The 16,594-nt window shown below is 41.1% G+C and overlaps 1 protein-coding gene across 3 annotated transcripts in view; it reads left to right on the top strand.

Moving 5' to 3' along the window:
- Positions 1-5,135, top strand: part of csmd1a (CUB and Sushi multiple domains 1a) — a 118,802-nt gene extending 113,667 nt beyond the window's left edge. For 2 of the 3 annotated variants that reach the window (XR_003049726.1, XM_008310575.3), the window contains exon 3: positions 3,909-5,135. Coding sequence is in view for 2 of the 3 variants with exons in the window: in XM_008310575.3 (XP_008308797.2) it covers positions 3,909-4,143 (235 nt within the window). In the remaining variant the exon portion in view is untranslated. Of the gene's footprint in view, positions 1-2,703; positions 3,160-3,908 lie in introns of those variants that run through there. The other variant, XM_025055646.1, reaches the window with a different exon arrangement.
- Positions 5,136-16,594: the final 11,459 nt, after the last annotated feature.

Below are 16,594 nucleotides of genomic sequence, written 5' to 3'. Positions count from 1 at the left end.
GGGAATGGGGAAAGCTTGGATGTTAAATATCAATACAGTAAATCCTTTCCGTACAATTTGGTCGACTGACCTTCAGGGAAAGTCCTCACAGCGTCAATACACACAGGACTTCTGTCATGCTTGGTGGACCACTTGTTAGTTTTCCAGTCTCTGGGCTTTGACCTTGTGTTTGTGCATTTAAGGAGATAATATGAGAAAGGTCAGGGCACCGACTTCAGTTTCTCATCCCATGGTTGTTGCCAGTACCACAGAATCCATACTTCCATTGCTAGCCCACGGTATTGGCCGGTACCGACCAACCAGGCTTTGGTACCAAAACGTTTGAAGGGTTGGGGGTGTGTAGTGATATCTGTTCATTACTGTATGCACTACAATACAATCTAAACCATGTTCCTGATAGGCTGAGGGTTTGTCCACATGGACCGACCTGTGTGGCAGGCAACACTTATAAAGTCCTGTGAAACAGACTGGTACAGATGGGTGGACAGACACATGGACTCGGCCACTGGGACCTGCACAGGCAGGTTGGCTGGTTTGACAGTAAAGCAGGACAGATATCACCGACACCATGTGTGATTACGTGACCAGGCTGACTGCTGGGACGGCGGACCCAAAGGATGCTGTCGAATATTTGAAAGCTGGCCGACTTATTTTGGCATAAATGTCAAACAGCTGTCAGACGTAGGTGCCGTGTGAATCAGGAGAAACCAGACTGGGAAGAGTCGGCGAGGAAGAGGAGAGCGCAGGAGAAACCAGACTGGGAAGAGTCGGTGAGGAAGAGGAGAGCATCCAGACAGGGAAGGGTGTAGAACTGTGTCCGTCCATCAAAACAATGACAGCCAGATGATTACTGCTCAATGAAACCATGTGGAGGTGTGTGAGGTCCAAGTTACATTCAAGACTCAAACAACAGCAGTACTGTACACCTCCCCCCCCCCCCCCCCCCCCAGAAGGACTATAAGCTCAGTCTTTGAATGGATATTGGTCTTTCTTCCTTTATTCAGCAAAAAAAAGTTTCATTGTACAGAACGTCTTTTATAAGAATTAAGCCTCATTCATTATGACCTGATTACTAACCTAGTTTTTCAGGTGGTTTTCAAAGCCTCAGATTTTTTTTCTTCCTAGAGCAGAAATGTGATTAAAACAATGTATATAATTAGAGGTTAAGTAATTTTAAGTATCTACGTAAAGACATGAATTCAAACAACATAAATGACTGTTCCTTATTCATCAGTACATGAGTCTTGTCAGACAGACTAATTCAAACTCACAGTAAAGTTACGGTTAAACTTTGGCTAGTCCGGCTTTTTAATTTTCTGTTAGAATTATATCTAGGCTACATACTGTATGGATGTGAATGTAAACCTTAACCACCAAAAACCAAAACACAAAGTTTGTCTTATGAAGGTTACATTGCTCAATGTCACATTTTCGTTGGTTTGAATCCCATTAAATCCACTGATGAATAAATTCACCGAATGCTGATTCACAATGTGATCCCACTGCGACTGTCTGTATTTTTTTTTTCCGTCTGAAACGTTGTGTTGACGTCCCTGAGTCATATGGTAGAAGTGAGTTGTTTATGTCAGGCAGAGGAAACACCTCGCTGTGAACAGTACTGCTCCTGGAAAGGAAGAAGGTTACAACCAGTTTTAGCGTTTGCCGAAACAAATAAAGTTTCACAAGCTTTTCTGACAACTGTACGGAAAACACTGCATATTTATTATCATGTGGCGACGGCAGCAGCTTTTACTCCGTCTTAGAGGAGGACTGGAGAAAAATCATGTCGCTGAATTTGATGTGGTGGTGCTGGTGGTGCTCTGGTGATGTTGCGGAATTCTTCACTGAAGTTTTGGAGTATTTGAAGTACATTTCATTTTGTATTTAATTAAAAAAAAAAGTTTACTGACTTTTTGGAAATGGAATTTGCAAAGCCACAAAAGATCCTAAACACGGTGAACAAAGAAGATTCTTCTCTTTGCTCCGTTTCACCCGACCATCTTTGTCCCGTCCTTTCTCACAGTCTTAGCCTCCTTTCTTCTCCGATGTCTTCAGGCTCCTTCTTCTGTCTTCCACTTTGTGTCTTTTTATATGCTTCTTTCATCCATTCTTGTCCGTCTTTTGTGTCCTTTCCTTTGAGGTCAGAACATCAAAATTATTTATTTTTTCTTCAGTGAAGGTACGAGTCCTTCACATCTTCCCTCTGCGTCTAACACTGTTTTCGGTGTCGGTTGCTTTTCCAGTTTTACTAACGATACAAGTTTTTATTCTCTGGTGACCCTTTGGCATTAACTGCTGTCTCTGCAGACAAGATGAAGGTGTTAGTCTTTGGACTTTGGACAATCTGTTGTCTAAAAGTAACTAGTTATTGACCATGTTGGCTTCCACTTATGGGATTCAGGTGCTAATGTTGCTTTTTTCAGTTTTACTAATGATGCAAGTTTTTATTCTCTGATGCCAACGGCTCAGATGAAGAACTGAAAAAAAGAAGAAAAAAAAGTCACTAGTTACTTTACACACAGGAGGGTGAGGTCCAATGGAGCAGAAGTGTCAGTAGACAATAAGATATTAGACAGTAAGAGACTCTGGAGAAGAAAAAAATGCAATGTCAATATATATAAACCAATAAATGAACAAGTGTTTTGGAACATGGTAAAAAAAAAAGGACATAACAGTTTGTTATTGTTCTTCTGTTTTTTGTAGTGAAGCCCAAAAACGACCAACATGATCTCTCATCATTTACAAAGGACAAGACAAAAGTGAAAGATAACAAAAAAACCATTCCTATCTCTGGATATGTCCTTGGTAGATTTAGAGACAACAGAGTGATGACTGGTCTGTCCGTCCTCATGGACGGTGACTCCAGCTCTACACCATGTAGGACACACTGGGCGTCTTCTTCAGTCCAGTACTGCAGTTCTCTCCTTCTACAGATGCTACATGTGATCCATGAGGTACAAACAGGACAGCAGAAGATACTAGAACAAAACACGTCTTTATCATTAGAATAATACATGGCTGGTCAAAATATTTGGTACTGTCTTTTGAGTTGTCACCAGGACTTAAAATGCAGTATATAAGTCCCCTTCACTTACCATTTGAAATATACAGAAACAGACAAAGAACTGAAAATTCTAAATTTGCTGAATTAATAGAGAACAATTTGTTGAAAATGTCTGCTTGGTTTTATCCCAAATAAAATATATTATAAAATAATATTGTTTTTGGAAAATGTGATCATTTGTCCAATATATTATTTGCTTTACAAAATAAAAATTATCTTTTTTATTTTCTTGAAATTCAATTTTTGCACTAAAGAAATTCCTGCGAAAATATCAGTATACTTGAACCATAAGAGCATTCTCTTGTTTGGTTGAATGACGTGTGTTTGAGGTTTTTCTGCCTCACTGACAGAGTTACATTGTCACACACACACTTATGAAGGTGGTCTTGTACCGGCCCCAGGATATTAAAGACCCCCCCCACACACACACACACGACAGTCAACTCACTCACACGTTAGCCTGACGGTTGTGGTGTGAATTACAGAGTGTGCCGAGGCTGCGATCCTGGTTGCTTCGTGATGCGCCTACAGTATTAAAGTTTTATTTTCAGAGTGTGAAAACGACTGCTTTCACTCATCATTTCCCCCAGCAAAAGAGATGGAGTGATGCACTTGGGATCAAACAGAAGAAACAAAACATATATGGGGGATGCGTCCTCAGACCAGCGGGGGCCGAGGGTCTTCCTTAGCAACACATTCTACTGTCCCATAAGCCTTAACCCGAGCCCTGGAGCAGGCGTTCAGATTTGATGTTGCGCCTTGTTTTCTCTCAGAAATCAACAGTCCGCTCACACACTGGATTTTCACAGATGTATGTTTGAAGCTTTTTCTCTGTGTTTTTCAGGTTGTCGGGATTCATGCTGCCCTCCCCTATAGTCAGCAGTGGATCTATATTGGCCTTGTGGTTCACCACAGACTTTGCTGTTAGTGCCCAGGGCTTCAAAGCAGTGTACGAAGGTAAGACCACGTGTTGGTGTTTGTACAGCGATGGCTCGATGATGATGTTTGGTTGGACGACTGAAGGAGGAGTGACGGCAAATGAGAGTTGTGAAGTCTTGTGTCATGTGTGTCCAGTGTGAAATGCATGTTGGGTAGATTATGTCCCAATGGATAGCAACTGTTTTTTTTGCTGCAACTGTTGTTGATATAAACAGTTGGTCTAACAGTGTGTAGAGAGAAAATAATTGAACAATTGAACAGTGACTGACTAGCCCAATGACTTGAGGCTGAAGAAGGTGCTCTTTATTAGATGCAAGATGGAACAAAAACACAATCGCTAAATTGTTAGCTGTAATGTTAGCCCAAAACAGCTAATGCTAAAACCGAAATATAGCAACAGAACCTAAGATTTTGCCAGTGATAATTAAAACTAAACCAAAAATAAAAAAAAACTATCAATAATGGAGAATTGATCAAGAAATATCCTTACGTTAGCCTAAGAGATGAAAACATTTATGAGGATACTTTTTATTTGACCAAATGTTATGCCGAGCTTGCGGGTGGTGAAAAGGTACGCCGAACTGGATTCCTTCAGCTGTAATGCTCTCTTCTTGTTGCGGCTAACTTCTTGGGTTAAGTGCCTCCTGAATGAGATGTGAGTTTATTAATGCCTCTGAGAAATGTGAGCGTTGCTATTCTGGCAGGGAAGGGAAGAATATCACATAAGAAACCGACGGAAGTGTCTGGCCTTTTAGAAAATTGCTTGGTATTCATACTGACCTGCAGGCCACTTACTTTGGTCTAACAGTATTTCCTCCTACAACACTCAGTCGGTGGTGTACAAAGGCATTTGGATTAATGCCAGCATTAAAAGTGGACATGGAGTAGGTCTTAATTCGCATTCATCATATTCACCACAAGTGCTGTGTTTACAAATCAGATTCTCTTCAGCACAAAGCGTCCAAATGACAGGATGTTGTGCTTCAGAGAGGAGTGACTTCAATGACTCTGGTAAAGTAGGCAGCAGCACTGTTCCACACGACGGTGACATTTAATGCTCCGTACAGTACAGTGTCTACTTATTGCTTCACTCTACTCTGGTGACCCTTTGACATTAACTGCTGTCTCTGCAGACAAGATGAAGGTGGTGTTAGTATTTGGACTTTGGACAATCTGTTGTCTAATAGTAACTAGTTATTGACCATATTGGGTTCCACTTATGGGATTCAGGTGCTAATGTTGGTGGGTGTGTTGTCTGGCACCAAACAGGAAAAAAAAAAGATCAGGTGTTAAAGGTTTTTTTCTCCAGTTTATACAGTATGTTTCCCCAAATAATTGAAGAATAACATCTCCTTTTCTGCTGGTCTGTCATCAGGCTCACAATCAGAATCAGTTCCAGTCAGTCCCTGTCACATATATCTACATATATGTATATTAAGTAACAAAGTTGTCCTACTTCACAAATCAAACATATTTGAAAACGCACACATACATGTGTATATATATACTTATATACACATATGTATATGTATATCTATCTATATAAATGTGTGTATATGTGTGTGTATGCATATATACATAAACTGTATATTTGTGTATTTATATAAACATACATATATTTGTGTCTATATTTATAAATATATTCATGACTTCATTTTTGAATGTGCCGTCGTGAAGCTTTGAGCTGCTAACCGTCCTCTAGATGATACCGTACATAATAGATGCATTCATAACCTTTATATCTCATCTCCTGTTGTCTGTGATATCTCCACACACAGAGGTGAAAGTTCGTTCCGCGGCTCATTGTGCAGATTTTAGTGATATGTATTATGAACGACGTAGAGCACGACTCTTACGTGTCTGTTGGGATCGAGCACAATTGCTTGCAGTGACCTTTTGGAAGCCCTTTTCGAACACACACAAACACACATGCTCATCCACACACACTCACACACACACTGTAGGTTCTCTATTAATCCTGTTTCACAGTTTAACTAAAGTGCAGGCTCAGGAGACTCGAAGTGCAGACCTTAATGTGTGCGTCATTAATTACTTTCTTCTAGTTATACTCCGTACCAGACATATGATACTGTGTCATACTGTATAAGACTATGGTTTTCAACCAGAAGTTGGTGATAATAAGGCAGGGTTTTTAACCTGATGTGCAGCAACTACACACACTGAATGCTTAAATATAGCACAGAGCAAGGCAGCAGCTGTGTGCCCTGAAACACCTGGAGAGTTCCTGTGGCATCGATCTGTGTAAAAGCAAAGTTCCGTCCAGAGGCAGGAGAACTTCTTAGGGTTTAATTGATTAGTGCGTGGAACTGAGTTCTTAGTAACGTTACAGCCAAATATAGGGTAAAGAAAAGGTTAAAGTAAAAACATTAAAAAAAGTGCTGCAGAATTTAACTTTATATAGTATCTTACTACACCATATGTATAGTGAGATGTTGTCAGAATCTTCCTGTTGCTAACTGGTACCGACCCCACATGACTGAACCTGACCTTTTTCCGCTGACTCCGCGGTGCTGCCATGACTGAACCTGACCTTTTTCCGCTGCCTCCGCGGTGCTGCCACCACGGTGCTGTCTCCCCTCTGTCTTCTACCTCTTCCTGTTTCTGCTCCTTCTCCTCTTCTTCAATTGCATCGTTTTTGTGACGTTTGGAGTCAAATTTCTAATCAGAATCCGATTGACTTCCTTATTTGTTTTCCTGACTCGGTGAAAAAAGGACTTCACTTCACTTGGCAAACAGGAAGCTTGTTCTTTTTTATTCCAGTCACCAATATTTTTCCTAATTGAAAGAGACTCTCTGGGCTGCATTCTGCCAACATCCTGTGGAGTCGAGCCCACGGTTCTCTGACTCTCCTCAGTCGTCAGGTGACGTGAATCCTGAGAAGTGCTACCTTTCATCTCTAATATGAATTCCTGTTTAGAATTTAGCAAAGTCAAACAAGCAGAAGTTTGTTTTCATCTGGAGATGAAGAACAAAGTGAGACCACCCAGGGTGAGAATTATGGGCTGAATATTGATGGGAAGCTGCAGAGTTTGTGCTCGGATAAACAAAAGTTAGACAGTGCACGTCTCTTGTTCTTCAGACTGTTCTTCCAGCAGCTGGAGTGACACTGTTTGTTCCTCTTCCTCTGCAGCTCTCTTCCCCTTCAGTCAATTTTATTCACCCTAGCAGGGGATCTGTTCATCCATGTCTTATTGCTTTCCTTAGCAACCCAGGAAACTTGTGTGTCTTTTGCAACCAAAGAAACTAAAATCGAAGGCAGAGGAAAAGAAGGCTAGGGAAAAACAAAAACCAGAACAGGAAGTTCTGTCAAATATAGCTGTACGTAGTGGTTAGCACGTAGACTTTGCTCATTTAAAAGAAGGCACATTTGCAGACGGGCTTTGTTGAACAAGATAATCATCAATTAATATTCCCTGGAGCAAATGGAGAGCGAGACGGGAGAAGAGATAAAGTTGAAGACAGAAACGATGATAGGTGGGAAGATAAGGCCGACGTAAACTGACAGCGCTGCTGGATTTTCTCGCTGTATACGTATATTTTTAGTCCAGTTTAACAAGATAAAAAAAACTGAAGTCGACATGATTTCGGAAAATATTTTTAAAAGTACTGAAGTTAAAACTGGCCATACCAGACCAAACCATACCCTTAAAACTGGCCATACCAGACCAAACCAAACCATACCATGTCATACCATACCATGCAATGCCATACTATTATATTTTATTCCACTCTATGCTTAATTCTGCGCTTAATGTGTGAAATTATTAAAAGCTGGGCTTCTTAATTGTGATTGGACAATCTGTTCAAAAACCACCAGAACATATTCTGTGTCTGTCCTAAGTGGAGTGTTTAGAGTGTGGTCCCAGGGACAAACCACAGCCTGTGGTGTGGTGTTTGCTCCAGAGAATGAACCTCACATATAAATAACTCGGCCTCAAATGAGCTTCACCTGTTTCACAGAGCGGCGACCACTGCTGATGAAAGACATTTATGATTTGTGGAAAAGATAACAAAATGACATATTTCCAAATTGAATCTCCTAATCTAGCAATACTCCATCTCTAGTAAATCATAAGACTGAGGGGATGGTCTGAGATGAGGAGTCAGACGACCAATCAGGTGAGGTGTAGATAGAAAAGTCAACAAAGGAGGCAGAGAAGGAGAGAGTGAGGGATATGTCCTGGACTGAGATTCAAGGCCTGGGGCTCCTTGTGCCTGGCAGTTACCACACTAAACTTGGAGAGAATATTATTCAAGAAGCCAAAGTGGTCAAACACTGTGAGGGAGACTGACTGCCATGACAGCCAGTGAAAGATCAGTCAAAAATAATGTGGCTACCCTCCAGGAAGGTGACCTAAATCTTCACACCAGACTCACAGATGGGTGAGGGCCCAGATGGAACTTTTGACTTCTTGGCTTAGTTTTAGGTATAAAAAAAAGCTGGGGTTTTGTTTTACTTTTTTTGTTCAAGAAGCACGTGATTGGTCAACGTGAAATGTTTTTGAGTGGAAAACATTGACATTTTTGGGGCTGGGGGAAGTTAAGGAAATTCCAAAGTCCACTGACTGATAGGGACCTAAAAAATAATATGAATTTATTATAATTTTACAGTAAAATATTGCATTGAGAAATTTCTTGTAGTGAATATCAGTCTTGAATAGTTGATAGTGAATTCTGCAGAGTATGTACAAATATATTTATATTCTTAAATGTTACATACATTTATGGGCCCGTATCATTTCGTGGGACCCAGGATTCCTGACAGCACCACTGGTTAATGATGCATCTCACAACACCACCCAAACTAGGATTAAGAATTAAGACAGAATTGAACCAGGAACCTTCTGTTTAATCCACTGTACCACACTAGGAGCAACATTATTTTTTTAGTCACACCTGCAAAGCAAAACATAATGATGTTTCGCCTCCAAACATTATTTTATATTCTAACCCCCCCCCCCCCCCCCCGTCCATCCCTTTACATTAACTGGTCTTTTGTCATTGAAGTCTATAGGAATTCAAGTTTGTTTGTTTTGTTTCCATCATCTCGTAGATTGTACACAGTGACAGAGGTCACATTAACAGACACGGGTTTCAGGTCAGGTGTTGAACTCAAAACTCTCTCCTGGGTCTGCGATGTTCTCCGTGACCTGAGCCGCCCTGGTGCTGTCAGTTTAGAGGCACAGCAGTTCGTGATTCTCTTTGAAGCACCAGGCTGCAGCAGCAGCACCTCTCTCTCACACACATACATACACACACACTTGCCAAAATATGGCACAGATGGAATTTGGTATTCAGCAGTACCATCACGGAATACATTTTTATTTTATATGGCGTTCCTACAGCTGATGACTGATCAGGTTCCTGAAGAGTCGTCCAGTTTGACAGGGGTAAAAACTGACGTTTTCCACCTCAACCCTGTGCCTTTAAGACCTTCTTTAATGCTTTATCACATCCAAACAGCCTTGAACTGAAGAGGAAGTTTCTTCTTGACATCATCAAATGTCTTATTACTGTTAAACACACATTTGGAACCTTGACGTGATATGAAGGGAGCAACAATAACTTGGCAAAAACTTTAAATGACTTTAAAAACACGATACATCTCCTGGTGGAGTGTGAAAAGCAGATAATATTTCTGCAGTGTGATACTTCCTGAAAACCCCTGTGCCTACTTAAAACACAGTATTATGTACCAGCGTTTTATACCGGTGGTTTTTAGGCCCATTTCTCACGCACCGTGGAATAAATAAACCAAAACTAGTCATTTGACTCCGATTTAAAGAAGGTTTCCTTCTAAAAATGTCATCGCAGGGTAAAATCTAAATAATGATTTCCTCATATTTTATTAAGTCTCATGATGTTTGGCTGATTTGGTATTCAGTGGCACCGGGGTCTTGGATGGAACACAGATGTCATGTATTGCTTCTCCCTCATTATCTCCTCTTCATTTTTTTCCCCACCAAAAAACAAAACAGTTTTTGAAATATTTATTTTGCCTTCATCTGAGTTCATGCTCTTACTTCATACTTCAGCTCTAGTATGTCTTCAGTATAAAATGTTTGAAATGATTGCGATTGAGCCCCGGGCCGTGCACACGTGGTCCTGTTGGAGCTGGCAGCTAAGTCAACTTCATGACTCATGAAGCCAGATGCTAGAAGGTATAAATAATTAAACTTTCAAATGATTGCCGTTCCTTGCATAACTTTGCAATTGTTGCAGAGAAACTCAAAAGCACCGCGGCCGTATTCTCCCAAACATCTGTCGAGTGCTGCTGCATCCCAGCCTTTCCTTTTAGATCGAGGGAGTCAAACTCCATCGCCCAAAGGGGTTGAAATATAAAACACAGTAAAGTTGTGGGGCTGAACAGGATTAACATTTATTGAACAGTCCAGTGCTGACAATGCCATAACCAAAAATATTGAATTTGAACAGCACTGACATTTTTCTTCAGTAAAAAAAGAATAATTCAAAATGAAAACATCAGGGAAATTGGAATCAGAAAATTATGCAGTATTGATAGGCTTTGACTATGGCATTTCATCCATCAAGTCAACATTAACATAGGTTATTACAAAATTCTTTCTCAAGACAACCAGACTTTAAGCTAAGCTGTGGTGGGCCACATAAAATGCCAAGGCGGACCATGTTTGGCCCACGGGCCTTGAGTTTGGCAAGTATTTAAGAGTAAGGGAGAAAATAAACTATACATCTGTCACCAAAGTACTGTTCTCAAGGGCAACTGGACTGGTAGGTTTTCTTCAGTTCTGAAGAAGCCTCTTAGATGAGATTTTAAAAAAAGAAACGAGGAGCCAAACCTCCTACATGTAAATAAGAAACGTGTCCGAGCTTCAAACACACACTGAGTCTTTGTTGTTCAGAATTTTAAACCCTTGTAAAGCCCCTACAGACCCTGTACATTAAACACATGTGCCAACACATTCCAAACTAGTGGAAATCAAATGAGTCTCCGTAGAAATCCAAGACAGCAAACACGAGCTGGGAGCACGGAGACCACGGGAAGTTCTTCTCTATCCGTCGTATCTTTCCGACCATGTGCCTTATGTCATGGCTATTTCCCTTCTCTTGAAGCCGTGTCAGCCCTCGACATGTCAGCCTGTGTAGGTTATTACAGTTTACATCCACTTGCGATGCAGCATTACAACGTGTAACGTGTGAGAGCCCCATGTGGGAATGTGTGCATCGATAGAATTGCAGGGACTGTATCCCCCGCGGCGTTTGCATTCCCTCTCCCTCTCTTCCTGTGACACACTCTCTGCGGCTCCGCTGTGTAGAATGGTGTAGAATCCATTAGGAACACTTCTAGGAGTTTCTTAAATCTCGCTGACTTGATGCAAGGCTTTTCCACAGGAGCTGCGGCTCCAGCAGCAGCAGCAGCAGCAGTCAACCACTGGAAGAAATGCAAAATGATTACAGACCCACTCTCTGGGAATTAAGGCTGTTAGATGCAGCCTTTCGTGTAATAAAGATTATATGAAACATCATGCTATCATGTCAGTACACACACAAACTCACACACACACACACACATCGTTTGACTCACTGCTTGAAGACCAAGTCTTGTGTGCTTGCTTCATTTTATTTATACTTTATATATGAATGCAACACCTGGCTGTGGTGGGGTTTCTTTGATGATTGTATGGGTATGATTGGAACAGGACCAGAACAGTGCAAATATCCATGGACTGACCCTTTACGTCAGGCTCAGTTAGGTAGTGGAGGGTGGGTGGTGGGGGGTGGGGGGTTCATGGGTTATTGAGCTGGTATATGTGACAGCGACAACACAGATTCCATCACAATCCCAGCTATTCCAGGGGAAAAAAACACATTTCTATTTCCTTTTAATTTGCATTTATGGAGAATTGCTTTGCTTACATTGAGTGAAGAGTGATATTCATGTAAAATATTAGCTGTCCAAACCTGGCATGTAGGTACAGTAATGTGTTCATGGAAATTACCCCGTTGTACTCGGTGCAATAAGTTGTCATGAAGCAGACGGACGTGCTCACGAATCCTCTTTGATTTGTATGCAAATATAATGAAAAGTCCTTCCACGCACACACATATATATAAATAAATTTATACTGTATATATACCTGGTATAAACTGAGGTAGTCAATGTTGGGTGAAGGTAGGTGGTCATGTCAGCCTCCACTGAACTGTGTCAATGTGACTCGGTGACAGTCTACTTTTAAAATGACATACAGTTCTCTCCCAAAGTGAGGCCCGAGGTTGTGAACCAGGACTGATCTGCTGGCAAAGACTGAACCCGTGGAGAATGCTTCATTTTTTGTTCTTCACCTTAATAACAATCTAGTCACCAGTTAACCTGCTGATTTAGTTTAGATTACTTTCCAGTCTTTCTTTCTCCCTGGTTCAACTCTAATGGAAATACAGGGCTGTCAAGTGATTCAATCCTGTATCTGATTCATCACACGGTGGCTGTGGATTGATCACTAGTAATCATGAAAAATCAAGATAATCCAAATGATGGGATTATTATATATATACATCTAAATGGAGTTGATAGAATTTAGTCATTAAACTCGCATGACATTATGTCACTGACAGACATACTGACATATTTTGAGCTCCAAGTGCTTCATGAAATTAAAGCGCTTTTCAGCAATATGTTCAAATAACATGTATGTTCAAGGTGTATTTGAGCAACGGTAGGAGGATGGACAGTGGATTTGTTGGATATTCGATGAAATCTTAATCCCAATAGTGAATTTCACAATGTAATTATTGACAATCCATGTTTTTAGTGCTGCAAAACTCATAACTAATTGTCTTTTCTGTGGTGGATTATTTTGTGCAATTAATAACTAATTGTCTTTTCTGTGGTGGATAATTTTGTGGTTGAATCGAGGTGCATCCAACAAGATTTTTGTTGCTGTAACAAGCGAAGAAGATACAGTGGAGATATTGGAGGTGGAGCTGCCAGGCCGGGGGAAAGGAGCAAGGGTTTTGGATAAAGTAAAAGAAGACCTGGAGATTGTTGAAAAGCACAGGAGGCAGGGGATAAGGCACTTACCTTCAACCAGGATATAAAGAATTGTTTCCAGTGTCAAAACTGTGGACTGCTGCTGCGGTGACCACTGATCAAGGGACGCGCTGACAGAGAATTTGGAAAAGATTAGGATTGGTCTTGACATTCTCTGCACTGCTCCATTTCCAGAACACGGCCTGTTTTAGCTGTCTATTGACCTGACAGAGTTTGCTGCTATCAGTGTCTCCGTGTCCCTTATTGGAAATAATAGGTTGGCTGGTTTAGTCAAATCTAATAGATCCAGCAGGGAGGCGTCTTGGCACAAACATAGCAAATCATTAAGGACTCTTAGCAGATTTGTCATCTCAGAGAGAGAGAGAGAGGTTCTGTTCCATATTTGTTTTCGTGAACGTGTGCATAAGAGACGTAGAGCGTGAGATAAAAGAGCAGATGAGCAGCAGAAATTGAGAGGAAAGAGAGGTGCAGTCCGTTACACCATTAACCCATATTGACTGGCACACCGCAGGAAGCTCCTCGCTGTGGGAGTGTGTCCTATAACTCTGTTGTTACTGAAGCCAGCGGTAGTCGGCTACATCGATCAAAGAAGCAATGTCAAATGCCCTACTGTGTCGTTGCGTGCATGCAATTGCGTGCGTTTGTCCGTGGTTGACAGACCAAAGGTGTTAACGTCATCATCGTGTAGCCGGGACGCGATCTCCCCGACTCACACAAAAACACACACTTGTAGTGAGTGTTGTGAAGGGTAATCAACTTCCCACCATGCCGTAAAGTCAATATGACATCTAAGTGGTTTGAACTTATCGCCCCTTATGTGCTATTTTCAGTCTGTGTGCACAGAAACTGGTCTCTTAAGAACAGTTACTGAAAGCAGAGGGTGATGTATGTGCTGACTCATACCTGGGAAATGCTCAGCACGTCCTCACCATTGTCCTGTTGGGCAGCTTTTTCTAAATGTATTGGTCAAATAAACACATCTTGTACCAAAGAGCTAAAAAAAAAAACAGCTAAAAAGTGGAAATAGTTTTCTGTAATTTACCGTCTGTAAGACTCTTCAGAGCTCCTCGAAACATCCATCTCAGTGGACACGTAAGATCATCATTCATACCTGGCACTTAACTGTGCGTCCATAGTTGTCACTGATCATTCAAGGCTAAATCTGAATCCTCTTCTTGAATCTCAAATGTGTCCTCACAGTGTCCTGGATGTTTTCACACAGAAGGCGGCGTCATTTTTCTCTGTTTTTACTTTAATGACATGATTTTAAATCAATTGTTTAGAGTGTTCTAGAAAATGTAAAGTAGGAAAAACTGATGTAAGTCACAGTCATGATAGATCTTTATCTATATCATCTGCAAAGACAGACATAGGATTTTAAAATGATATCAGCATTGGGTCATTTCTGTTATATTTTCAAATTGGAAATAAAACAAAGAAAACACTCTTCTCTCGCTGTATTGGTTGAAGATGATCCTATGAGTCTGTGAGCATCTACGGTTGGGTTTACGGGTTAGACTTATTTAATTATCAGCTTTGAGTGCTAAGTTGAGTAAATCAACAGATCAACACTTGAATAGTGGACAGCAATGATGGGCTGCAGGTCTGGATGTCTGTGGCAGAGGCAGCAGTGACTCAGGGACAAAGCCCTGACAGTCCTCTGTCCTCCAGCAGAGCAGACAGCAGTGTGGAGATAATCGCTGCATGTTAAGGTGTGGCTGCCATCTCTGTCACTGGTCAAATGTAAAGCTTTTGTCATGCCAAAAAAGAGCTGTTAACTCTTTCAACAGTTTAGGCCAGAAATGAACAAATTGACATTGATTCTATGATTGTGATTCATGCTGTTAAAAACTGAGTTAAACTGGCAGCAGGCTGAGAAACTAATGTGAAAATGTCAGTTATTGCTTTAAAAGCACATTCTTTGCCTTTGTAGTGTCACAGCAGGCATTTTCCCAAGATGCCATTGGTTAGTATTTCAAATAAAATCAATCTACAGCTAAAAGAGTGCGCGGTACGAATATTTATAGCTCTTTCAGACAAACTGGGGAAGTTCCGTGGTTCTCCTATGAAACGTCTTTAAAAACAGAGCGTTAGTTCGTTCCACGTATGTTTTTGTGAATCTTTTGTTGAGGTTGCTATCGTGAAACTGTCCAATTAAAGAAAAGTTTTATTTATTTTATCGTTCTGCCTTGTTTGTAGTGCTGTGTAAAGTACAGTATGAATAAAAATAAAGAGAATGCCTTCATATAAACCTGAGTTTTCTTCTGCTCACCGAGCAGTGCAGCAGCGGTGTGTAGTTATTTGTGATTCAAAGACAGAGTAAATGTACAGTTTGGAATAAAATTTGGATCCAGTAAAATGTTCAGCATTTATTAATCAAAGTGTGGACCGTAAATGGAATAATGCTTAATTTCACAAAGTTGAGGAATGTAAATGTGTTGGCCTGCAGATACAAACTGTGGGATTTATCCAAAACCGTCACGTCAGATCCCCGGAGTTCAGATTTTCTTATCTCTTAAGTTGCAGTAGTTACAGTTTAGTGCAGTTCACTTGCAGTGTGTATGAATTGTAGAAAAGAGATAAAAGATTTAGCATTTGTCTCCCCCTGACCTCTTTAATCCTTTATGTGTTTCTCCTTCTATGATAATCCCAGCTTCTGTGTTACAGTCTCCTTGACAGAAGGGGTTTGTGATTTAAGTTATGCTGCCCCCGTCAGGCTTCATTGACCTGAAAGCTGAAGCAAACTGATGCTACTTAAAAAAGAAGGCGTGATCTCGTTACAACATGCAGCTCTCCGTAGCCACTTGGAGAATATTTGTATGTATAAATAATTGGGTTTGAGAATAATTTAACCTAACGTACTTTGAGCAAGGACACTTTGGCGTAAGGCAAGAAGGTCACTAGTTCGATCCCTTTGACAGTTTGTTAGAGTGAAGGTTTGCGTCCGCTGTACAAAAACATGGAGGAATAAGTTAAGTTTTCACACTGAATTGGCCAATGGGGTGAATATAAATGTGAATGGTTGTAGGTGAATAGGCGTTAATGTGAACATGAACGGTTGTTGCTGCTGTCCAGCCTGTCCAGCCTGTCCAGCCTGTCCAGCTTGTCCAGTGCTGTCCAGTCTGTCCAGTCTGTCCAGCCTGTCCAGCCTGCCGCCCTGGGTGTAACCTCCTCTCACCCAATGACAGCTGCGGCCCTCCCACAGTTAACAGATAACAAACCGAGAACAACCAGTCATTTTGATAGGATTGTTTTTTGTTTTTTTTTATCTATTTTGGCCACATAGTTTTCTCCACGATCGGCTCCTCCTCCTGTTCCTGAACTGTCTCTACAGCACAGATCATAGCAGGTTTCACCGCTGTCTTGCGCATACATTTTTTTTTACACTGCTCCAATCCTAACCCTCCTGGACTTTTGTCCCCTCCATCCTCTGTCCACTCTACCCTGCCTGCTCCCTTTTGTTCACCTCTTTGGTCAAATGTCAGTTCATCTTGACGTTTGACCTCGGGTATGAAACCTCACCCACCCCCACTATCTTTACC

Source organism: Cynoglossus semilaevis, chromosome 5, assembly GCF_000523025.1.
Source record: "Cynoglossus semilaevis isolate Cse_v1.0 chromosome 5, Cse_v1.0, whole genome shotgun sequence".
In the NCBI taxonomy this organism is placed as follows: Eukaryota; Metazoa; Chordata; class Actinopteri; order Pleuronectiformes; family Cynoglossidae; genus Cynoglossus; species Cynoglossus semilaevis.
This window is presented reverse-complemented; position numbering and strand designations above follow the sequence as displayed.